The 25,298-nt window shown below is 37.7% G+C and overlaps 1 protein-coding gene across 14 annotated transcripts in view; it reads left to right on the top strand.

The window, feature by feature from the left end:
- MGA (MAX dimerization protein MGA) overlaps nucleotides 1-25,298 on the top strand; it is a 167,517-nt gene that overhangs the window by 69,436 nt on the left and 72,783 nt on the right. For all 14 annotated transcript variants that reach the window (XM_045771185.2, XM_045771176.2, XM_045771201.2 and 11 more), the window contains exon 2: nucleotides 3,527-4,657. In XM_045771185.2, coding sequence (XP_045627141.2) covers nucleotides 3,594-4,657 — 1,064 coding nt within the window. In that variant the 5' untranslated portion in view covers nucleotides 3,527-3,593. The remainder of the gene's footprint in view (nucleotides 1-3,526; nucleotides 4,658-25,298) is intronic.

Genomic DNA, 25,298 nt, shown 5'->3' on the forward strand with positions numbered 1-25,298 from the left:
TTTTTTTAAAGATTTTATTTATTTGACAGAGATAGAGACAGCCAGCGAGAGAGGGAACACAAGCAGGGGGAGTGGGAGAGGAAGAAGCAGGCTCATAGCGGAGGAGCCTGATGTGGGGCTCGATCCGAGATCGCCGGGATCACGCCCTGAGCCGAAGGCAGACGCCTGACCGCTGTGCCACCCAGGCGCCCCTCACAAACAGATTCTGACCTGAGCTGAAATCAAGAGTCAGATGCTTAATGGACTGAGCCACCCAGGTTCCCCTTAAGAGTGGTTTTTAAAGCATTTGTTAAAATTTCTTTGTCCTGGTTTCACTTGTAATCTGAAAAATAAGATTTTTTTTTTTTAAAGATTTTATTTATTTATTTGACAGAGATAGAGACAGCCAGCGAGAGAGGGAACACAAGCAGGGGGAGTGGGAGAGGAAGAAGCAGGCTCATAGCGGAGGAGCCTGATGTGGGGCTCGATCCCGCAACGCCGGGATCACACCCTGAGCCGAAGGCAGACGCATAACCGCTGTGCCACCCAGGCGCCCCTAAAAATAAGATTTTAATATTATAGAAGATAATGTTTAAGAAATTTTGAATCCTTTATTCATAGGTTTGGAATATCTAAAATTTTTTTCAGGTAGTTGTTTGCCACCTTAGTTCTATTTAAGTGTACTTAAAAAGAATGTTTTACATAATTCCTTGCAAAAATAGTTGGTGGTTTGTGAGAAAAACTTTGAAATTTGTACAGGATTTTGCATTGAGTTATATATGCCATTGTATAGGTATTTTTGTGAACTCTCTAAGCTTTACTATTTTTACAGTTACCTTAATTTTGATTTTTTAAAAAATATTTTATTTATTTGAGAGAGAGAGAGAGCACGCAAGAGAGAGAGCACAAGCAAGGAGAGCGGCAGGTAGACGAGAGGGAGAAGCAGGCTCCCGGCTGAGCAGAGAGCTCGATGTGGGGCTTGATCCCAGGACCCTGACATCATGACCTGAGCGGAGGGCAGATGCTTAACCAACAGAGCCACCCAGGTGCCCCTTAATTTTGATTTGTAAGTCTGTTTAAATTTTGCTTTATCAATCTCTGATAGGCATTGCCTAAACTTGTTAGTTTTAGGAAATAAGCTTAATTGCCTTAAGCCTGAAGAAGCTTTTGGAAAGAATCACCCTAAATTTTATCTCTTAAAAATAAGCTTCAAATTGGAGAAGAGATTTTTTTTTTTTTGAATCTTTCCTGGGTATTAGTGCTTTAGTGTAAGGAAGTGGGTTTCTATTTTTATGTCTAGCCATAATAGGAAACAGTAGCCAACCTTATTTTAAAGTCTTGACTTTTAAAATATCTATTATCCTCAGGCTAATTGTGAATATTTTAAATTTTAGAGCTTTGTTTGGTCATGTGGTCAGTTCTCTAAGAAGAGGTAAAGTTCAGATCATATGATTTTGCTGCTTGTCAGTAACCCTGATGAAAGATAAAATTAGACTTTTTAATTAAAATGAGGAGAACCAATAAAAGACGGATTTGATTAATCAAAATTACTGACCCATTTAAACAGGAGTAGTGATGTAGCATCTTCCTTTTTGTGTAGAAGCTAATTGGAGATAACTTTATATCTTGTAGAATATTTAGGTAATTTAGCACATCAGTTAAATATAACAACCTGAGATTTCTTTATAACTTTTTATTGAGATATAAGTCACATAACAAAAATTTACCATTTTAGGGGTGCCTGGGTAGCGCAGTCATTAAGCGTCTGCCTTTGGCTCAGGGCGTGATCCCGTCGTTCCGGGATCGAGTCCCGCATCGGGCTCCTCCACTGGGAGTCTGCTTCTTCCTCTCCCTCTCCCCTGCTGTGTTCCCTCTCTCGCTGGCTGTCTCTGTCACATAAATAAATAAAATCTTTAAAAAAAATTACCATTTTAAAGAGTACATTTCACTGGTTTTAGTTCCTGAACATTTCTGTCACCCCCAAAAGAAACCCCCTCCATACCCATTAGCAGTTATCCTAGTTATCCCTCTCTCCTTCCCCTCGCAACCACTAATCTACTTTCTGTCTCTACAGATTTGCTTATTTTGGACATTACATATAAATGAAATCATATAATATATGTGGGATTTTTCATTATAACTTTAAAAAATTAACCAATTTTAACCTTTTCCTGAGTAGGTTGTATATTCACAAGATAAAAAATGTAGAACGTGTTTTTCCCATCCTCCCAGTTTTCCCTTGATACAGCCAACACTACTAGTTCTTTTCCTATATTTATAAATAGTCTATATATGTCAGGCAAATACATATATATTCTTTTCTTTGGTTTTTTGTTTTTATAAAGAAGTGTAGCATAATCTACCTCTCTTTGGAATATTTTGCCCTTAATATATCTTGTAAAGTATGAGTCCATACTCTATTTTAGCTGCAGAATATTCCATTCTATGGATGTAGCAGCATTTAACCAGTCTTTCTTGATGGATTCTCCCACACCCCCAAAGTCTTTTGCTATTATACAGGGAAATACAGGGAAGAATCTTGTATGCATCACTTATCATGGATGTGTGTCTGTGCGTGCATGTACATATTTAAGATAAGGTCTTAGAAGAACTGATGTTTTATAGGGTATTTGCATTTGTACTTTTGATACTTTCATGTTCTCTATCATAGATATTCTGTTGTTTTATAGTCTCAGCATCTTGTTAGAAGAGAATGCTGGTTGACTTAAAACCTTTCCAACACCTCAACCAAATTTTGATTTTTGCTGGAGTGATAGGGTAAAAAACAGTGTCAAGATGCTTTTAATTTGCATTTCTCTTCTTCTGATGTTATGTACATTTTCATAGGTGTTTGCTTTTCCTATCTTTTAATCCATTTTTTGATACAGTACAGTACAGCAAATATATTTTCTTATTTAGGTTTTTCTTAGTTTTTCTCTACTGTGGGAGCACTGTATGTAATACCTATAGCATACAAAATATATTAATCAACTGTTGATATTATGGTAAGGCTTGCATCAGCAGTACACTATGAGTAATTAAGTGTTTGAGGAGTCAAAAATTACATGTGGATTTTCACCTGCGTGTTCAGATAGGGGAGGTCGATGGTTGTAATAACCCCTGAGTTGTTCAAGGGTCAACTGTAATTGGATTAAAATGAGATATCTATCTATCTATCTATCTATCTATCTATCTATCTATCTATCTATCTATCTATGAGAGAGAATGCAGGGGGAGGGGCAGAGGGAGAGAGAGAATCCCAAGCAATCTGACTCGGGGCTCGATCTCACAACCCTGAGATCATGACCTGAGCTGAAATCAAAAATCGGCTGCTTAACTGACTGAGCCACCCAGGCGCCCCTCAAGTGAATTTTAAAAAATTAATTAAATATTTTGGAGTGAATATCCTTATAGCGATGAGAGAAAGGTAGAAGCAAAGTCTTCAAAGAGTTGAGGAGTATATTTTGGGGTAACATAATCATTCTTGTATTTATAACAAAACAAGCATTCACCTGATTAAAAGGGTTTTGTTTGTTTTTTGTTGCAGGCTGGGAGGGCTACTGTGACTATGTGGTGACTACAGTTCTCTTACGACTGAGTTTCCCATTGGAATCATGGAGGAGAAACAGCAGATTATATTGGCTAATCAGGATGGCGGAACAGTGGCAGGAGCAGCACCTACCTTTTTTGTCATCCTAAAACAGCCAGGAAATGGCAAAACTGATCAAGGAATTTTGGTTACTAATCGGGATGCCTGTGCTTTGGCTAGCAGTGTGTCATCACCAGGAAAATCTAAAGGGAAGATTTGTCTTCCAGCTGATTGTACTGTGGGAGGAATCACTGTCACCCTGGATAACAATAGTATGTGGAATGAATTTTATCATCGAAGCACAGAGATGATTCTGACCAAGCAGGGAAGACGCATGTTTCCATACTGTCGTTACTGGATAACAGGTTTAGATTCAAATATGAAGTATATCCTTGTCATGGATATATCTCCTGTGGATAACCATCGTTATAAGTGGAATGGTCGCTGGTGGGAACCGAGTGGGAAGGCTGAGCCCCATGTGTTGGGGAGGGTTTTTATTCATCCAGAATCTCCTTCCACAGGTCATTATTGGATGCATCAACCAGTATCTTTCTATAAACTCAAACTTACCAACAATACACTGGACCAAGAAGGGCATATCATCTTGCACTCAATGCATCGGTACCTGCCGAGGCTTCATTTGGTGCCTGCAGAAAAGGCTACTGAAGTGATACAATTAAATGGCCCTGGTGTCCACACTTTTACCTTTCCACAGACCGAATTCTTTGCAGTAACAGCTTACCAGAACATTCAGATTACCCAGCTGAAAATCGATTACAATCCATTTGCTAAAGGCTTCAGGGATGATGGGCTGAATAGTAAGCCCCAGAGGGATGGAAAGCAAAAGAACAGCTCTGACCAGGAAGGGAATAGTGTTCCCAGTTCTCCTGGTCAGCGGGTCCGTCTTACAGAAGGTGAGGGGTCAGAGATACAGCTAACTGATTCAGATCCCTTATTGAGGGGTCATGAAACGTCAGGCAAGTGTTTGGAGAAGCCTTCTCTTAGTATAAAACGGGACTTTCTTGGTTTCATGGATATTGATTCAGCCCTTGGTGAAGTTCCTCAGTTGAAACAAGAGGTTTCTGAAAGGTAGGTAATAGCCTTTCTGTTCTTAGAGGTAAAAGGAAGATTTTGGATTTAATATATTGGTTGTGTGGACTACTGATCTGAGATACTGATAAATGTAAGCCACTATGAAATATACCACAGTCGCTTTTACATTTTGTGAAGTGACAGTTCATTTTTTTGTAATGAATAGGAGTTGGGTTTAGGATTTAGAATTGTAGGCAAATTAGATGGTTTTTCAGGATGGGGACCTTTTGCTCATTTAGATTTATAGTTTTAGAGTTTTTAGGCTTAGGATTTTGTTGATCAGGCATGACTGTTCCTTGGTAATATATATAGAGAGAACTCTTGATTAATTGGGGAAGGGAAAAGAAAATACTTTCATATCGTAACTGAAACAAATGAGGCACAGAAGGGATTCAAAGTAAACATATCTATTTAAGAATTTAATGCCCTGTGGACAGTTAATATCCACAGGTTGACTAAAAAATAAGCTGAAAATTCTTACATGTTGAGATAGCATGATGTGTTGTTGTCTTTTTTATTTGATCTTGTGTGACTTATTTTTTAATCAGAGACTTAGTTTTTTTAGAGTAGTTTTAGGTTCACAGCTAAATTGAGAGGAAGGTGTAGAGATTTCCCACGTACTCTCTGCTACCACATGTGCATTGCATCCCCTACTATCCACACCCCTCCCAAGAGTAATATGTTAGTTACAATTTATAAACCATTGACACATCATAATCATCTAAAGTCTATAGATTACCTTAGGGCTCATTTTTAATGTTTTATATTTTATGAGTTTGGACAAATACGTAATGATCTGTATATACCATTATAGTATCACACAGTATTTTCATTGCTTAAAAATCCTCTGGTCTGTTAATCCTTCCCTTCCCTCCCCAACCTCTGGCAACTTCTGATCTTTTTATTGTCTCTATAGCTTTGCCTTGTCCAGAACGTCATAGAGTTGGAATCATACTATATGTAACCTTTTCACATTGACGACTTTCGCCTAGTAATAGGTATTCAAGTCTCCTTCATGTCTTCTCATGGCTTGGTAGCACATTTCTTTTTAGTGCCAAATAATACTCCATTGTCTGGATGTACCAGTCTATTTATCCATTCACCTATTAAAGGGCATCTTGGTTGCTTTCAAGTTTTGGCAATTATGAATAAAGCTTCTATAAACATTCATGTTCAAGTTTTCAGATTGAGTAGATACCAAGGAGCATGATTGCTAAATCATATGGTAGGAGTATGTTTAGATTGGTAAAACATTTCCAAACTGTTTTTCAAAGTGGCTGTGCTATTTTGCATTCTAAGCAGTAGTGAATGAGAATTCCTGTTGCTCTAATCTCCTTGCCAGCATTTGATGTTGTCAGTTTTCTGGGTTTTGGCAATTCTAATAGGTGTATATTATTATCTCATTATGTTAATTTGTAATTCTCTGATGACATGCAATGGAGACCATCTTTTTATACACTTAATTGCCATCTGTATATTTTCTTTGGTTTGGTGTCTGTTAAAGTCTGTGGTTCACATTTTTTCTTTTTTTAAAGACTTTATATGTTTACTTGGCACGTGAGTTGGGGGAGGCACAGAAGGAGAGGGATCCCTGAGAGAGAATCTCAAGCAGGCTCTGCTCTTAGGCACGGAGCCTGGAGCCTGATGTGGGGCTTGATCTCACAATCTTGAAATCATGACCTGAGCTGAAATCAAGAGTTGGCCCCTTAACTGACCGAGTCACTCACGCAATGGACCCTGTGGTTTTATTTTTATTTTTTTAAAGATTTTATTTATTTATTCAACAGAGATAGAGACAGCCAGCGAGAGAGGGAACACAAGCAGGGGAAGTGGGAGAGGAAGAAGCAGGCTCATAGCGGAAGAGCCTGATGTGGGGCTCGATCCCAGAACGCCGGGATCACGCCCTGAGCCGAAGGCAGACGCTTAACCGCTGTGCTACCCAGGCGCCCCGGACCCTTTGGTTTTAAATTTAGATTTTTTTCTTAAGTTTTAAGAGGTTTTTTTTTTTTTTTTTTTGGAATATTTTGGAAGAGCAGCCCTCTATCAGATGTGGCTTTTGCAGATTATTTTTTTTCAGTCTGTGGCTTCTCTCTCTTTCTCTTGATAACTGTCTTTCACAGAGCAGTTTATTTTTGTGAAGTTCAGCCTATCGGTTATTTCTTTCATGGATCTTGCCTTTGGTGGTGTATTTAAAAAGTCATTACCATATCTAAGGTCATGTAGGTTTCCTTCTGTGATCTCTTTTAGGAGTCTTAGAGTTTAGTGTTTTACATTGCAGTTCATCATCCATTTTGATCCATTTATTTTTTGTGAACGGTGGAAGGTTTTTGTCTAGATTCAGTTTTTTATATGTGGATGTCCAGTACCATTTGTTGAGAAGATGATCTTTGCTCTTTTGTATTGTCTTTGGCTCCTTTATCGAAGATCAGGTGACTGTATTTATGGGGGCCTATTTCTGGCCTCTCTAGTCTGTTCATTGACCTATTTGTCTGTTCTTTCACCATTACCACACTGTGTTGGTTACTTTAACTCTATAGTAAGCTTGAAGTTGGGAAGTGTCAGCCCTCCAACTTTGTACTTCTCACTCCTTCGGTATTGTGTTGGGTGTTGGCTGTTCTGGGTCTTTTCCTTCTTCATACAACCTTAGAATCAGTTTATCAGTATCCACAAATAGCTTGCTGGGATTTTGATTGTGGTTGCATTGACTCTAGATCAAGTTGGGGAGAACTGCCGGCTTGGCGTGTCTGTCAATGAACATGGAATTTCTTTCCATTTATTTAGCTTTTATTTTTTACTTTTTTTTGGTTTTATTCAGATTCAAGTTAACATATGTTGTATTATTTTTGGGGTAGAATTTAGTGACTCATCAGTTGCATGTAACACGCAGTGCTCATTACATCAAGTGCCCTCCTTAGTACCCATCACCCAATTACCCCATCCCCCACCCACAACTCGTCCAGCAACCCTGTTTGTTTTCTGTAGTTAAGAGTTTCTTATGGTTTGCCTCCCGCTCTGTTTTTCTTATTTTATTTTTCTTTCTCTTGCCCTGTGTTCATCAGTTTTGTTTCTTAAATTCCACCTATGAGTGAAATCATATGGTATGTCTTTCTCTGACTTATTTCACTTAGCTTAATTTGCGCTTAGTTCCATCCATGTCGTTGTAAGTGGCAAGATTTCATTCTTTTTTATGACTGAGTAATAATCCATTCGTGTGTGTGTGTGTGTGTTTGCGCGCGCGCATATGTGTATGTATCACGTCGTCATCTGTTCAGCTCTTTCATTCTTTTATCTGAGTTTTATCATTTGCCTCATAGAGATCTTGTACTTTTTTTTTTTTTTTTTTTTTGGTGGCTGGGTGTTTTGTTTTGTTTTTCCTTCTTCTTTTTTTTTGAGCTCTGTACCTGATGTGGGGCTTGAACACATGGCCCCGAGATCACGAGTCGTATACTCTACTGACTAAGCCAGCCAGGTGCTCGATCTTCTACTACATAAATTTGTTAGATTTATACTTAGGCATTTCATTTTTGTGGGTGATAATGTACATAGTATTGTTTTTAACTTCCAGTTCTTTTTAACTTCAAATCTATATGTTCACTGATGATATATAGGAAAGTGATTGACTTTTGTCTGTTAAGCTTACTTTCTGCAACCTTGCTATAATAGCTTATTAGTTCCAGAAGTTCTTTTGTCAACCTTCCGGATTTTCTACCTAGGTGATCCTGTCATTTGTGAACAAAAACAGTTTTATTTCTTTTTCCCCAACCAATCTGTATTCCTTTTATTTCCTTTTCTTGTTTTATTGTATTAACTAAGATTTCCAGTATGATGTTGAACAGGAGCATGAGAGGAGCCTTGTTCCTGATCTTACTGGGAAATCTTCTAGTTTCTTACTATTAAGTATGATGTTAGCTTTTGAGTGTTTCCTAGATATTCTCAGTCGAGTTGAGGAAATTCCCTTCTATTCTTAGTTTACTGAGTTTTTATTGTTAGTGGATGGTGGATTTTGTCAGATGTTTTTCCTGACTCTTATTGATATAGTCATGTGATTTTTTTTTTTTCTTTTTAAGTCTGCTAATGTGATGGATAACATTAATTGGTTTTCGAATGTTGAAGCAGCATTGCATACCTGGGATAAATCCCATTTGGTCAGGATCTATAATTCATTTTATATGTTGTTGGATTCAGTTTGCTATTGTTTTGTTCAAGATTTTTGCATCTTTGTTCATCAGAGATGATGATTTGTCATTTTCTTGTAATGCGTTTGTCTGGTTTTGGAATTAGGGTAATGCTGGCTTCATAGAATGAGTTAGGAAGTATTCTCTCTACTTATATTTTCTGAAAGGTTGTAGAGAATTGATAAAATGGCTTTCTTAAATGTTGGGAAAATTCACCAGTGAACCTATCTGGGCCTGGTGCTTTCTGTTTTGGAAGGTTATTAGTTATTGATTCAATTTCTTTAGTAGATACAGCCCTATTATGATTGCCTGTTTCCTTTGTGAGGTTTGGCAGGTTTTTTTTTTTTTTTTTTTTTTTTTTTTAGGGAATTGGTCCATTTCATCTGGTTTGTCAAATTTATGGACAAAGAATTGTTGATAGTATTCCTTTATTATTTTCTTCTATTTAAAAAAAAATTTATTTATTTGAGATAGAGGAGAGAGTACGAGAGGGCAGAGGGAGGGGGAGAAGCAGGCTCTCTGCTGAGCAGGGAGCCTGATGTGGGGCTCGATCCCAGGACCCCAGGATCGTAACCTGAGCCAAAGGCAGACGTTCAACTGACTGAGCCATCCAGGTGCCCCTCCTTTATTATTTTCTTGATGTCCATGGGATCTGTAGTGATATTCCCTCTGATACATTATCACATTATATACTTTTTTTTTAAAAGATTTTATTTGAGAGAAAGTACGTGTATATGTGCGCATGGCATGTGCTAGCAGAAGGAGTAGATGGGGAGGGATTGGGATAAGCAGACTCTGCACTAAGAGCAGAGCCTGATGTGGGGCTCGATCCCAGGACCCTGAGATCATGACCTGAGGCCAAACCAAGAGTTGGACGCTTGATCTTTTGAGCCATGCAGCACCCCTACATATTTGATTAATTTGTGTCCTTTTTTTTTTTTTTTTTTTAAAGCCCGGCTAGAGGCTTATTGATTTTTTTTTTTTTTTTTTTAAAGATACTGTTTTAAAGTAATCTCTGCACCCAGAGTGAGACTCAAACCCACAATCCCGAAATCAGAAGTCACCTGCTCTACCTACTGAGCAAGCCAGCTGCCCCTAGAGGCTTATTGATTTTATTGACCTTTTCAAAGTAGGAGCTTTTGGATATTTCTGTTCACTCAGGTCAGTTAGGCTCTGATAAAACCCTAGCAGGTTAGTCTCTGGTTAATTACTTTCTCTAGAGGTCAGGCCTTATTGTTAGGAACAGAGTGCTTCATCCTGCCCTGCCAGGTTTTTTGTTCTTTTTTCTTGTTTTTTCCTTCTTCCATGAGGGGATATCTACTGTGAGAACCTGGTCTAGCTCCTGGGGATAAAACTCATAAAAAGTGGGGAGCTCTTCTTTTCCAGTGGAGTTTTTAACTTTCAGACTTATTCACACTGAGCCTCTAGCAATTTGTCAGTTACAATTCAGGTTTTTCTACCCTGGCTGGCACTGGTTCCTGAGATGGTTTTTACTTGTTAGTCTCTGCTACACTAAAGCCGTGACCCCCTGTATTCACCTGTCTATCTCAGTAGACACTGTGTCTTCACCTCTTCTTCACCTCTCTTACAGATCCAAGAAGAGTTGATTTTTCAGTGTGTTCAGCATTTTACTTGTTTAGGACATAGTGGCAACTTCCAAGCTTCTTACATGTGGAACTTGAAATCAGAAACTTGCCTTATTTGGAATGTTAGGACACAAGTGCGGCAGAACTAAATCCCAGCCCAGTACTTTTCCTTTTCTTTCCCACTTAATTCATAACCCGTTAACCATTACTATTCTTTGAGTTTGGAATCCCCATGTGCATGAGTTTCCCTTGACTTGTTTATGGACAAGTTAGTGCTTCACTTTTTTTAAAGGTCGTTTTTGGAGTGAGTGCTCTTTTCAATTTTTGCACATCACGGTGGTATTCTTTTATAGTTGTAACTAGTGAATGCCATCTATAGTAACTGATTTTCCAACCAATCTAATCATCTTTATTACCCAACACAATTAAATTTTTCGAACAGTTCACTATCAGTATTTTTAAGCTCATTATCCAAAAGGAGTTTAATCTATCCTTAGATAATGGAGAATTTATTTTTGTTACGTTTATTTTTTAAAAAGATTTATTTATTTATTTTAGAGAGACTTGGAGAGTGTGCATGTGGGCTTGTGAGCCTGAGTGGGGGGATGGGCAGAGGGAGAAGGAGAGAATCCTCACGCAGACTACCTGCTGGGGGGGGGGTCCCTTACATGGGGCTCTATTCCAGGACCCTGAGATAATGACCTGAGCCGAAATCAAGAGTGTTGTGTTGGACATTTAGCAGACTGAGCCACCCAGACGTCCCGGAGAATTTATTTTTAAAATTACCTTGGGGGCCAGGGTGAGGAGGAGTTTGTTAGCTGAAAGGGTCAGGTGTATTTTTTTGTTACAGACAGCATTTTTTTCGTGTTAATGTGGTTGAGCTTTGGATCAAGAAAATGGTTCAGATTTACAAATGCTTACTCCGTCACTGAAAGGAAAAAAAAAAGTAACAACTTGAAGTGCATGCTCCAAGAAACAGCATTATTTTCAGTTGTGAAAATGGAAACTTTATCTCCAAATGCTTGTTTGGGGAGCTCAGATTATTTTTAGGCAGGTGTTGGGTAAATCTGGCCTACAGCCTATTTTGTATGTACATAAGAATATTTAAGAAGGGACTATATGAGGCCTGCAAAGCCTTAAACATTTATCTTCCTATCTACAGAAAAAGTTTGCCAGTCTCCATTTTGTTGATTTAAAGTTTTTTTTTTAAACATACTTTTTTTTTTTTTTTTTAAAGATTTTATTTATTTATTTGACAGAGAGACAGCCAGCGAGAGAGGGAACACAAGCAGGGGGAGTGGGAGAGGAAGAAGCAGGCTCATAGCGGAAGAGCCTGATGTGGGGCTCGATCCCACAACACCGGGATCACGCCCTGAGCCAAAGGCAGACGCTTAACTACTGCGCCACCCAGGCGCCCCTAAACATACGAATTTTTTATCCCTTGTCTCTTTTCTGCTCAATCCACTGAAATATGATTACATCCTAATCATTCCATTTTAATTGCTTCAGTTAATGATCCTCAGTAGGTTCTTTGTAATTTACTGACCATTATCTAGGCTTTGTTACATATGCTATTTTTTGACCATCTCCTACTAGTTTAAACTGTTTTTTCTTTCTTGGTCTTTATTTTACCATTCACCTGGTTCTCCTAACTCCTGATTCTTTCCTTTTTTCCCCAGTCATCTTCATTGGTTCCTTCTAATGTATTCAGCCATTTATTAAATAATGGTATTTCCAGGTATTCTGTTCTTATGGTTTTATTCTTTGTGTTCTGTTTCCATGTAATATTGATTATTTTGAAAGCTAGTTATATATCTAGCTTACATTTGATTTCTTAGTTCCACACCTTTAGATCACCCTGGCTCCTGGAATTTTACCTGCAGTGTACATTGTAATTGCCAACTCCAACTAATTTTTTTCATCTTAAAACTTTTCTGGGAAGCCTGGGTGGCTCAGTTTTTTAAGTGTCTGCCTTCGGCTCAGGTCATGTTCCCAGGGTCCTGGGGTTGAGTCCCGTGTTGGGCTCCTTGCTCAGCAGGGAGCCTGCTTCTTCCTCTGCCTGCCGCTCCCCCTGCTTGTGCATGCTCTCTACCCCCCCTTCTCTCTCTCTGACAAATAAATAGAAAAAAGAAAAACCTAATTTCCTTTTATATTAGCTATTAAATAGTCATTCACAGTAGAATCCGTACATTCTTTTTGCCTCTCTCCACAAATCCAATATTGTTCTGTTGATGGATGTTTAGATTGTTTTTAGTTTTAACGATTAGTAATGAAGCTACTGTGAATATTCTTGAAAATAATTTTGGGTGGACATGTGCACTAATTTCTGTGTTATATGTCTAGAAGTACAATTGCTGGGGCATAGAATTGCTGTATTTTAGTTTTAGTTTTTCAAATAGGCAGTTCCAGGATTTTTCAGAAATGATAATACCATTTACACTTCTACCAGCAGTGTACAGGAGTTCCTGTTACATCTTTGTCAACACATAGTCTTTTTTGTTTTTATCTGTTTTGGTTTCACAAAATTTTTTTTTTTTTAAAGATTTTATTTATTTATTTGACAGAGATAGAGACAGCCAGCGAGAGAGGGAACACAAGCAGGGGGAGTGGGAGAGGAAGAAGCAGGCTCACAGTGGAGGAGCCTGACGTGGGGCTTGATCCCGTACCGCCGGGATCACGCCCTGAGCCAAAGGCAGACGCCTAACCGCTGTGCCACCCAGGCGCCCCCACAAATTTTTGAGGCAGCTAATTCCATTATTGGATCACTGCTTATATTGTATAAGTTGAAATTTATATCTTTCTATCTTTGTGCACCCTCTTTTGTAAGTTTGCCCCCACTTTTTTTTTTTTTTTTTAAAGTAATTGTAGTTGTAGAGGGCAGAATCAATTCACACCCTCCTGACGTGACTGTCCTTCAAACATTTGGAGAAAAAATTCTTTATATCCTTCCAAGAATTCCCTTCTCCTTTATTTAGGCATTAACTAAGTGTCACTGACTGTCTTCTGTTTTCAGGTACTTTTCTAGGCCCCGACCAAAATAACTTTTTCCTTAATGATATTACCTAACACATAATTCCAACCTAAACACTTACAAATCCTCCAACTTTTCCATGTGTGGCATAGTTTTTATTTGTTTTTACATTTGATTGGCTAATTGAACACTGACATGGGTGTACCTGGAATCAATGGCACATATATTTTTTTCCCCAAGAACATCAGAGTGCAGGTAAGTGAGAATGACATTATTTAAAGAGAAGAACCACTCTGACTTAATAGGAAAGAAAAGATTAAGTCATAAATATCAAAATTAGAAATATATGCAGTGGTTTTGTGAAGTAGTGTTTTCTAGTCTAGAATCCTGTTTTATTTATTTATTTTTATTTGTTTTTTTGACAGAGAGAGAGAGAGTGCGCGTGCGCGCGCTTGCTCACACTAGCAGGGGAAGCAACAGGCAGAGGGAGAGGGAGAAGCAGGCTCCCAGCACTGCAGGGAGTCAGATGTGGGGCTTGATCCCAGGACCCTGACCTGAGCCTAAGGCAGACACTTAACCAACTGAGACAGCCAGGTGCCACATATGTTTAGCATTAGTATAAATCCTCACATGGTTTTATCAACTTATTCTTCCACCACCAGTGAATAAGAATTGAGGTTGCTCAGCATTCCTGCCAGAACTTAGTATATTTCTTCTTTTTCATTTTAGCTCTTCTGGTGAATGTGTAGTGGCAAAGTATAGTGGGTTTTTTAAAATTTATTTTTATTTTAAACTTTTAAAAATATTTGAGAGCAAGCGGGTGAGAGCACAAGCAGGGTGAAGGGCAGAGGGAAAAGCAGACTCCCCACTGAGCAGGGAGACTGCTGTAGGACTCGGTCCTCAGACTCCAGGATCATGAGCTGAGCTGAAGGTAGACGCTTAACCGTCTGAGCCACGTAGGTGCCCCCGCCTTTTTTTTTTTTTTTTTTTTAAGATTTTATTTATTTGTCAAAGAAAGAGAGCACAAGCAGGGAGAAGCAGGCTCCCTGCTGAGCAAAGAGACAGATGTGGGACTCAATCCCTGTAGTCTGGGATCATGACCTTGCCTGAAGGCACATGCTTAACCGACTGAGCCACCCAGGTGTTTCTCTTGTGGGTTTTTTAAAGTTGTGGTAGAACATACATAACATGAAGTTTACCATTTTAACCATTTTTAAGTGTACAGTTGAGTGGCATTAAGTACATTCTAGAATATTTTGTAACCATCTCTGCGGTCCATTTCTAGACATTTTCTTCATCCTAAATAGATATTTTTTTTAAAAGATTTTATTTATTTATTTAACAGAGATAGAGACAGCCAGTGAGAGAGGGAACGCAAGCAGGGGGAGTGGGAGAGGAAGAAGCAGGCTCATAGCGGAGGAGCCTGATGTGAGGCTCGATCCCAGAACGCCGGGATCACGCCCTGAGCTGAAGGCAGACGCTTAACAACTGCGCCACCCAGGCGCCCCCCTAAATAGATATTTTATACCCATTAAGTGATAACTGTTCACTGCTTCTGGTAATTTCTGTTCTACCTTTTTTTTAACCTATTCTAGATATATAAATGGAATCATAAAGTATTTATACTTTTCTGTCTGGCTTATATCACATAGCATAATGTCTTTAAAGTTCATCCATGTTGCAGCATGTATCAGTACTTAATTGCTTTTTGTGACTGAATAATATTCATTGTGTGTATATACCACATTTTGTTTATCCATTGTTGGTGGGCACTTGGGTTGCTTCTGTCTTTCTGCTATTGTGGATAATGTTGCTGTGAACATTATATTCAAATATCTCTTAGAGACTCTGCTTTCATTTATTTTGGTTATTTTTCCAGAAGTGGAATATCTGGATCTTGTGGTAATGCTATTTTTAATTTTTTGAGGAACCACCACACTGTTCTTCATAGTGACTGAACTCTTTTATGTTTTCACCCATTGCACAAGGGTCCAGTTTCTCCACATCCTTGCCAATAGTTGTTACTCTTATTATTTTTTTAATAGTCATTTAATGGGTATGAAGTGGTATCACTGTGGTTTTGATTTCTGTTTCCCTTATGAATAGTGATGTTGAACATCTTTTCATGTATTTATTGGCCATTTGTCTTGGAGAAATGTCTTAAGTCCTTTCCCTATTTTCAAATTGTTTTTTATTTTTGAGTTGGGGCAGTTCTTTATAATAGTTGTTAATCCATTATTAAATAAATGATTTGCAAATATTTTTCTTTTTTGTGTGAGTTGACTCTGATAGCCCCCTTTGTTGTACAAAAGCAAGCTTTTAATTTTCATGAAGTAGAATTTTTCTGTTTTTTTTCTGTTTATCCTCTTGGTGTCCTATTTAATTAATTAATTAAAAATTTTATTTATTTATTTGACAGAGAGACGCAGACAGAGAGAGGGAACACAGGCAGGGGAAGTGGAAGAGGGAGAAGCAGGCTTACCGCTGAGCAGGGATCCCGATATGGGGGTTGATCTCAGGACCCTGACATCATGACTCGAGCTGAAGGCAGACACTTAAGTGAGCCACCCAGGTGCCCCTTGGTGTCCTATTTAAAGAACCATTACCAGGGGCGCCTTGGTGGCGCAGTCGTTAAGCGGCTGCCTTTGGATCAGGGCATGATCCCGGCGTTCTGGGATCGAGTCCCACATGGGGCTCCTCCGCTGGGAGCCTGCTTCTTCCTCTCCCACTCCCCCTGCTGTGTTCCCTCTCTTGCTGGCTGTCTCTCTGTCACAGAAATAAATAAAATCTTAAAAAAAAAAAAATAAAGAACCATTACCAAATCCAAGGTTATAAAGATTTTCCCATGTGTTTTCTACTAAGATTTGAGTATTAGCTCTTAAATTTAGGCCTTTGATCCATTTTGCGTATTTTTCTAGTTTCTAAACTCAGCGTGGGGCTTGAACTCAGGACCCTGAGATCAAGAGTTACATGTTCCTCCAACTGAGCCAGCCAGGTGCCCCCATTTAGAGTATTTTTATAAATGTTACATGAGTGCATATGTATACCCTGTTTTCCCAGAACCTGTTTGTTAAAAAGACAGGTTCGTATTAAATGGTCTTGGCACTCTTGTCGAAAATCAGTTGACCATGTATGTTGGGGTTCATTTCTGTGCTCTGTGTTCTGTTCTGGTCTATATGTATATGTCTGTTCTTAATCTGGTACCATAGTGTTTTGATTACTGTAACTTTTGTAGTAGGTTTTGAATTCAAGAAGTGGGAGTCTCCTAACTTTGTTCTTGTTTTTCAAGATTGTTTTGGCCATTTGAGATCCCTTGAAATGCCATATAAATTTTAGTATTACTTTCTGCAAAAAGGACCATTGTGTTTTTGATAAGGATTACACTGCATCTGTATGTTGCTTTGGGTAGTGTTGTTACCTTAACAATATTATATTTTCCAATCCTTGGACATGGGATATCTTTCCATTTAGGTCTTTAATTTCTTTCAACAATAATGTGTAGGTTTCAGTGTAAAAGTCTTTGCATCCTTGGTTAAATCTATTCCTGTGTATTTTATTTATGATGCTATTGCAAATAGAACGGTTTTTTTTTTATAAAAAGATTTTATTTATTTATTTGACAGAGATAGAGACACCCAGCGAGAGAGGGAACACAAGTAGGGGGAGTAGGAGAGGAAGAAGCAGGCTCATAGCGGAGGAGCCTGATGTGGGGCTCGATCTCAGAACGCCGGGATCACGCCCTGAGCTGAAGGCAGACGCTTAACCGCTGTGCCACCCAGGCGCCCCGCAAATAGAACGGTTTTCTTAATTTCCTTTTTGAGAGGGAAATTATTTTATATTGTATATTGCTCAGTATAGAAATATTGCTGATACTTTTTGACTTTTGTGTTCTGTAGTACTGCATTTGTTTATTAACTGATTTTTTTCCTCTGTGTGTATTCTTTAGAGTTTTCTACATATAAGATCATGTCAGCTATGAATGGAGATAGCTTTATTTATTTTCCAGTTTGAATGTATATTATATCTTTTGCCTAATTGCTGTAGCTAGAACTTCCAGTATTATGTTGAATAGCAGTGGTGAAAGTAGGAGTATTGTGGTTTTAATTTGCATTTTTCTAATTAGTAAAGTTGATCCCCCTTTTATGTACTTACTGGCCATTGGGTGTACTCAGGTGGTCATACATGTGAGGGTCTGTTCTTGGATACCATTTTTCCCCTTTGATTAATTTGTCTGCCCTTAGGTAAAACCCGTATTGTTTTAATTAGTATAGCTTTGTAATGGTAGTTCCCTGACTTTGAGGTTCCACCTACAGTCCTTCCCTACTCCATCTCTGTCCTAAGGCCCTCCCATTTTTTTTAGAAAAAATTATTCATTGTTGGTTCTTACCTACTTTGATGTATTTATTGTCTTGTCTCTTTATTGTATCCAGTTTATTACTTTTGTAGAATGTTGCAATGCCTTTTTTTTTTTCAGTTTTGCCCTTATTTGTCAGACTTTTGATTTTTTGATTTTTATTTTTTTGGAGAGAAAGGGAGCACCTGTGTGCGGGGGCCGGGGGGGGGTCGCGGCAGAGGGAGAGGAAGAGAGAGAATCCCAAGCAGGTTCCACGGCAGGGTGGAGCCTGATACGGGGCTGGATCCTCGACCCTGAGATCATGACCCAAGCTGAAACCAAGAGTTCCTTAACTGACTGAGCCCCCGGGCACCCCAGACTTAATTTTTTAAAGGTAACTGGGTACTGTTACTTCTCTGTTTAATTATTCAGGGTCTACTGATTGCCTTAAAATAAAAAAAAATTTAAGTAAAAGTAGTACTATTTTGTTTCAACCCCACCTGATACAGTCTGCAGTTTAGTTCTGACACTAACCACTGAGTTAGTGTCAGACTCCCCAAGTGAAGGCGTGGTCCCTGAGAAGACTGCCCCTACTTCAGATGCCAGCCTCAAGTGGGGTCTCCAAACTACGTGGACTTTTTACCAAGTGGCTACAAATTCATAGGTTCCCATGAACACCCTCACATTTACTAATTCACTAGAATAACTCCCAGAGAACTCAGGAAAGGACTATACTTACGAGAGCAGTTTTATTTTAAAGGATACAGGTTAGAATCATGAATCATCCAGATGAAGAGACACAGTGTGAGGTCAAGAGGGTCTCAAATGTAAAGCCTCCGTGCCCTTTCCCAAGGAGACGTATAGGGTATGTGCCTCTCCTGGCATATTGATGTGTTCACCAGGTAGGAAGCTCCATCGAGTTTTGGTGTCCACTTTTAGTTGAGGTTTCATTAAGTCGGTGAGATTGATTAAATCATTGGTTAGGTGATTGAACTTAATCTCTAGCATCCTCCCCCAGCCCCCACAGCGGCCTCAGGTAAGGCTGTTTTGTAGTTCCAATCCTTTAATCACAGAGTTGGTCTTTCCAGCCCCCATCCTGAAGCTATCTAGGAGCTCACTGTTGTTACTTCATTAGCATAATCTTAGATGTGATCCAGTGGGCTCATGAATAGCAAGGACATTTCTATCACTCAGGGATTTCCAGGAGTTTTAGAAACTCAGTGCCAGGAACACTAGAGGAAGACCAGACAAATTCTTTATTATATGATGAGTATATACACATAATTTAAAAAGCTGAAATAAAACCACATGGTGAAAAATACACTCTCTCACTTCGCTCCTCTTCACCCCTTATATTTCTTCCTAGAGGAAATTTGTTTTTCCACTTATAATCATTTCTTGTGATATTTGGCTCTGTCTAAATCATGTGCAGTGCCAGGTAATTACCATTTTTACATGTTAGCCAAATCTTTCAGTTGTTATTCTTTCCTCATGTTATCAGTATAGTTGTCACAAAAATAAATATCCACTTTCAGTGTTACAATATAAATTTTTTATACCGTGAGCCCAGTGGTATACTGTAACACATTTTCTTGTATTAATTTTTTAGTAATTATTGCCATATTTTTTTTCATTAGTTTTCTGTATGCCTAGTGTTAATTCTTAGATTCCTCAGTTAAACTTAAAATTCCTCAGTTTATTCTTACACCTAATTTCATCTAATTAAAGTAAAAATTTTTTGTCTCCTCTGAACACTGTCTTCGTTGCTCTTTATCTTCCTTTGCTAATCTGAGCTGGTTGTTCTCTAAGACCATACAAAGCTGCCTTGGGATTTCACTTTGGTGTCATCCTGCTGGCTCTACATTTACCTTTCCCTTATGTAGGTCCTCCTGTTTCCTATATTTTAAGTAATCTGTCTGAGTTGCTTTGTGTTCTCCTTTTTTGTCAAGGACATCTTTCAGTAGTTTCCTCAGAAAGAATGAATGAAACATAGAATTTTAGAACATTTAAATAATTCACTTCTAATGGAGGGGTGCCTATGTGGCTCATTCAGTTGAGCGTCTGCCTTTGGCTCAGGTCATGATCCAGGATCTTGGGGTCGAGCCCTGCATTGGGCTCCCTGCACAGTGGGGGTCGGCTTCTCCCTCTCCCTGTGTGCTTGTGTGCGTGCTCTCTCTTTCTCAAGTAAATACATCTTTAAAAAAAAAAATAACTTCTGATGGAAATAGTAGTCTCCTTTCAACCCGCTTCACTCCTTCCAGCCTTTAATTTTCTTCTTGCATGGTGAAAAATAACTGTTATATGTTTCCTCATATGTTGTAAATTTATTTGGTTGGGTATCTTTGCTTGAAAATGTGTTGTTATGTTCCAATTTCCTGTTGAGAAGGTTTTTTGTTTTTGTTTTTTTTAAGTAAGCTCTGCACAATGCAGGGCTTGAACTAAGAACCCTGAGGTCAAGAGTCCCATGCTGCATCTACTGTCTGAGCCAGCCAGCTACCCTCACTGTTGAGAAGTTTGATGCCGTTTTGATTCCTGATATTTGAAGCTCTTAACATCTTTTGTTGATCCCTTATATTACAAAATTTCACAGTGATAAGCTTTGGTGTGGTTCTCATTTTTCTGCTGCATTTTTTTCAATAAAATTAATGTTCCTTAGTTCTAGGAATGTAGTTAGTAGTATTCTGGTAAATTTTCCACTTAAGGTGTTCTGTTGGATGTTCCATCTCCTGGATTTGTTATTTTACATAGTCTTTTTTTTTTTTTTTCTGTCATTATCTTTTGCTTTACTTTACATGAGGTTTCCTTGATTTAACTTCTAACTTACTGAAATTTTTATTGCAGCTATCAGATTTCATTTTCTGAGGACTCTGTTTTCTTTCGCATTCTACATTCCCTTTTTCCAATGGATTTCTTTTTTCTTTCTTTCTTTCTTTTTTTTTTCATTAATCAAATAAGTACCAGTTTCATGGAAGCCATTATGTCATGGGCTTTTCTAAGGGGCATCTGTAATATCTGTACACATCTTTACAGTAGTGTTTATTAAGTTAAATAACATTGTGTTGTCCACTTCTCTGTTTCCTGTAAATTCCTTCAGTATAGGAACTGTCCTTCATTTATTTTGGTAATCCCTGTGTCCCAGAAGATACACTGGCACGTTGTAGATGCTCAGTAAATGTTGAGTGAATGAGTTTATCTGTTGCACTTTAAGTATGTATGTATGTATGTATGTATCTATTTAAAAAAAGTATGTATGTATGTATCTATTTAAAAAAAGAATTAATTTGTCAGACAGTGGGTGCACGAGCAGAGGTTGCTGCTGGCCAACGGAGAAGCAGTCTCCCTGCTGAGCAAGGACTTTTTTTCCCCCCATGTGGGATTCAGTTCCAGGAACCTGATATCATGACCTGAGCTGAAGGCAGGCACTTAACTGACCGAGCCACTTATATGTCCCACGCTTAAAGCTTTTAAATGTGTGTCAGAATGACTGGTATATGTCATATTTGTTGCATTGATTACTATCAACAAAGTCATCCTTTAAGTTGTACAGATTGTTTTGCTTGTATTCTTGCTTAAATAATCTTTTACCTCATTTATTTGGGTAGAGACGACTTAGAACTATGAAACTTCAGGGTTGTTTGCAGAATTCTCCCGCCAAGACAAATTTTCATGCTTTATGCGTAAAGTTTTTTTTGGGAAGATAAGAAGAGATACTTTCTGAGAACTTTTCTAAGAGCAAGTTTAATTCCTAAGGAAAATGTGGAAGTAATCATTGCAGTAGCAGCCAAGATCTAGCTTTATGAAGTTCTCAGCTACTGAAAAGAAGTTCAGGTGATGTGGTTAAATGAAAAAATAGAGATTTTTTTTCCTACATTTTGCAAGTTAATGTCTTGAAATGTGAAGGTAACGAGAACTTTCATTAAATGTGAACCCTCAATTACTTGATATAGAATGGCATTTCTTTATGAACTTATATAAAAACTGACATTATAGGGAGGGGAAAAAGAGGACTTGCTTTGCTTAACCTTTTAAAAATCGACGAAGGAAACTGAATTGCCAACTAAGCTTATTAAAAATCCTTGAATTGTCACTTAAAATGGGTGGATTTTATTTCTTGTGTTTTTGTTTTTAGCCATTCTGACAGGTGTGAGGTGATATCATTATGGTTTTGATTGCATATCCCTGATGATAAATAATGTTGAACATCTTTTCATGTGTCTGTTGGGCATCTGTAGGTCTTTGGAAAAATGTTCATGTCTTCTGCCCATTTTTAATTGGATTATTTATTTTTTTGGTGTTAAGTCTTTATATATTTTGGGTGTTAACCGCTACTGGGGCATATCATTTGCAAATATCTTCTGTTCAGTAGATTGTTTTTTTATTTTGTTGATGATTTCCTTTGTTCTGCAAAAGTTCTTTAATTTGGTGTAGTCCCAGTAGTTTTCTTGCTTCTGTTTCCCTTACCAAAGGAGACATATCTAGAAAAATGTTTCTATGGCTAATGTCAAAGAGATAACTGCCTATGTTTTCTTCTAGGAATTTTATGGTTTCAGGTCTCATGTTTAGGCCTTTAATCTGTTTTGAGTTTACTTTTGTGTATGGTATAAGAAAGTGGTCCAAGAAAGAAGTGTTGCTGAGGATGTGGAGAAAAAGGAACTGTCAGCACTGTTGATGGGGACGTAGGCTAGTGCAGCTACTGTGGAAAACAGTGTGGAGTTCCTGGAAAAATTAAAAATAGAATTATCATATCCAGTAATTCCTCTACTGGATATTTACCCAAAGAAATTGAAAACTCTAACTTGAAAAGATATGTGCATCTGTGTTTATTGCTGCATTATTTACAATAGCTAAGATACGGAAGCAACTCAAGTTGCTTCATGTGTTATTTCTCTGATTGACTTATTTCACTTAGCATTATACCCTTTATTTAGGTCCATCCATGCTGTTTGGAAATGGCAAGATTTCATTCTTTTTTATGGTTTAGTACATTTCCATTTCCGTATATTACATCTTCTTCATTCATTCTTCTATGGATGCACAGTTGTTGAATAAAGCTGTTCAAAGAAAACAAAGAAAAAGCTATTTTTCACCAGTTAAGTGAAATTTTTGAAAGAGGGAACTTGTTTTAGCTTTCACACTTAAGTCTGTAATCCATCTTGGCTTAGTTTTTGTGTGTGGTGTGAGGGTCAAGGCTCATATTTTTCCGTGCAGGTATCTAGTGGCTACGATTATTTATTTGAAAGAGTACTTTCTCCTTCAAAATGTATCATGTTTTGGAAAATCAGATGACTATATATATTGTTGGGTCTGTTTTTGGACAAAGTTTTCTGTTTATTTGTTTATTCTTTTGCCAATACAATTCGGTTTTGATGGCATCGGATATAATAATCTTGGAATCCAGTAATGTAATCCTCCAGCTTCTGATAGTATATAGAAATACAATTGATATTTATATATATTGATTTTTGTATCTTACTACCTTGCTGAATTCACTTACTAGTTTGTAATTCCTTTGGATTTTCTGCATATTCAATTAAGTTGCCTGTGAACAAAGTTAGTGTAAGAGCTGGAAATGCTGTACTAGCTTTGCATTCGTGGGATAAATATTACTGGGTTATAATAACACCCTTTTTAATATTGTCAGATTCAGTTTGCTTATATTTTGTTGAGGGTTTTTAGATGTAAATTCATGATGGATGTTTGTAGTTTTATTTCTGATATGTTGGTTTCAAGGTTATGCTTTCTTCATAAAACAAAGTGTAGACTGTTGGATTCTCCTGCATTTTTTTGGATTTATGCAAGATTAGTATTTTTTCATTATGTGTTTGATAGACTTCATCAGGGAAGCTTTGGAGTTTTCTTTGTTGGCAGGTTTCAAATCACAAATTCAGTTTCTCTGTTGTTTTCAGTTTCATTTTTTTATTTTTCCTCTCATCTTTATTTCCTTCTTTCTACTTCGTTTTGCTTTAATTTGCCTATTTTAGAACAGGTCTTGGCAGACTAAGATCTGTGGACTATACCTAGCTTGCCATTTGTTTTGTGTGGCCTGCAAACTAAGAATGATTTTTATATTTTTAAATAGGGAAAAAGAATAAAAGAAGAGTAATATTTTGTCACGTGTGAAAATTATATAGTATTCAAGTTACATTGTCCGTTTGTTGGAATACAGTTATGCTCATTTGTTTATGTGTTGTCTATGCTGCTTTTATGTTACGGTGGCAGAGTTGAGTAGTTGTGATATAGACTGTATGGACCTCAAAGCCTGAGTAGTTGTGATACTGTATGGACTAAAATTTTTACCATTTAGCACTTTGCAAACGGGTTTACCAATCCCTGACTAAGATAATTGATTTTAGACTTTTTATTTAAAGCTATAAAATTTCTGCTGAGTGTTGGTTTAGGTGCCTTCTACGAATTTTGATATATTGTACTGATATTTGTTATTGATTTGTAGCTCGATTCTGTTGTTAGAGAACATGTGACTTAAAACCTTTGGAATAGAAATTTATTGTGACTTTGCTTTATTGTCATATCAGTTTTGATTAATACTAAATGCACACTTGATAATGTACATGTTACATAGTTGTTGGATGTAGTGTTCTGTAGTTTTCTCAGGTAAGTATGATAGTATTGTTCATTTCTTCTTTCTCAGTGTGTCTGTATGATGTCCTCTATCAGTTACCAAGAAAGGTGTGTTAAAATCTCCCACCAAAGTCCGCGGTCTTGTCTTTTTCTTTTTAGTACTGTAAATTTTTGCTTCAGTATCTTGAAGCTGTATGATAAGGTATATATACTTTCAGGATTGTTGTCTTTTTGATGAATTGAGTTCATAAAATTTTTATAAGGTCCCTTTTTTATCTTTGATGGTACTTATTTTATTTTTTAAAGATTTTATTTATTTGAGAGAGAGCAAGAGAGATTATGAGCAGGGGGAGGGGTAGAGGGAGAAGCAGACTCCCCACTTAGCAGGGAGCCTGATGCGTGGGACTTGATCCCAGGACCCTGGGATAGTGACCTGAGCGGAAGGCAGATGCTTAACTGACTGAGCCAGCCAGGCGCCCTGGTGGTACTTATTTTGTACTTTGTCTGATGTTATTGAGCCACCTTGGCTTTCTTCTGATTTTCTGTTTACATGGTTTTATCTTTTTCCCTTCTTTCAGTTTGAATCTTTTTCTGTCCTTGGATTTAAATTGTGTGTGTTGTGTGTGTGTGTGTGTGTGTGTGTTTTAAGCAGCTTATAGTTGGAACTTTTTTCTTTGTTCACTGTTAAAATCTCTTGACTTTTATTTGGATTGTTTTGTTCATTTATATTTAATATTATCACTGATAGGGCTAGTTTTTAAGCATTACATCTTGATATTTTCTGCCTTTCTCATGTGTTCTTCAGTTATATTTCCCCGTTTTCATTTGGATAGAGTTTTTAAAATTACATTTATATTGTCTTTTGCCTTTTTAGCTATGGCTCTTTTTTCTTTTTTTAAAAAGTGGTTGTGTTAATCTGCTTAGGTTGATAAAACAAAACACCATAGACTGTGGCTTAAACAATTAAAATTAAATTTCTCACAGTTCTGGAGGC

Source organism: Ursus americanus, chromosome 36, assembly GCF_024610735.1.
Source record: "Ursus americanus isolate L20-20 chromosome 36, mUrsAme1.1.p, whole genome shotgun sequence".
NCBI classification, from domain to species: domain Eukaryota; kingdom Metazoa; phylum Chordata; class Mammalia; order Carnivora; family Ursidae; genus Ursus; species Ursus americanus.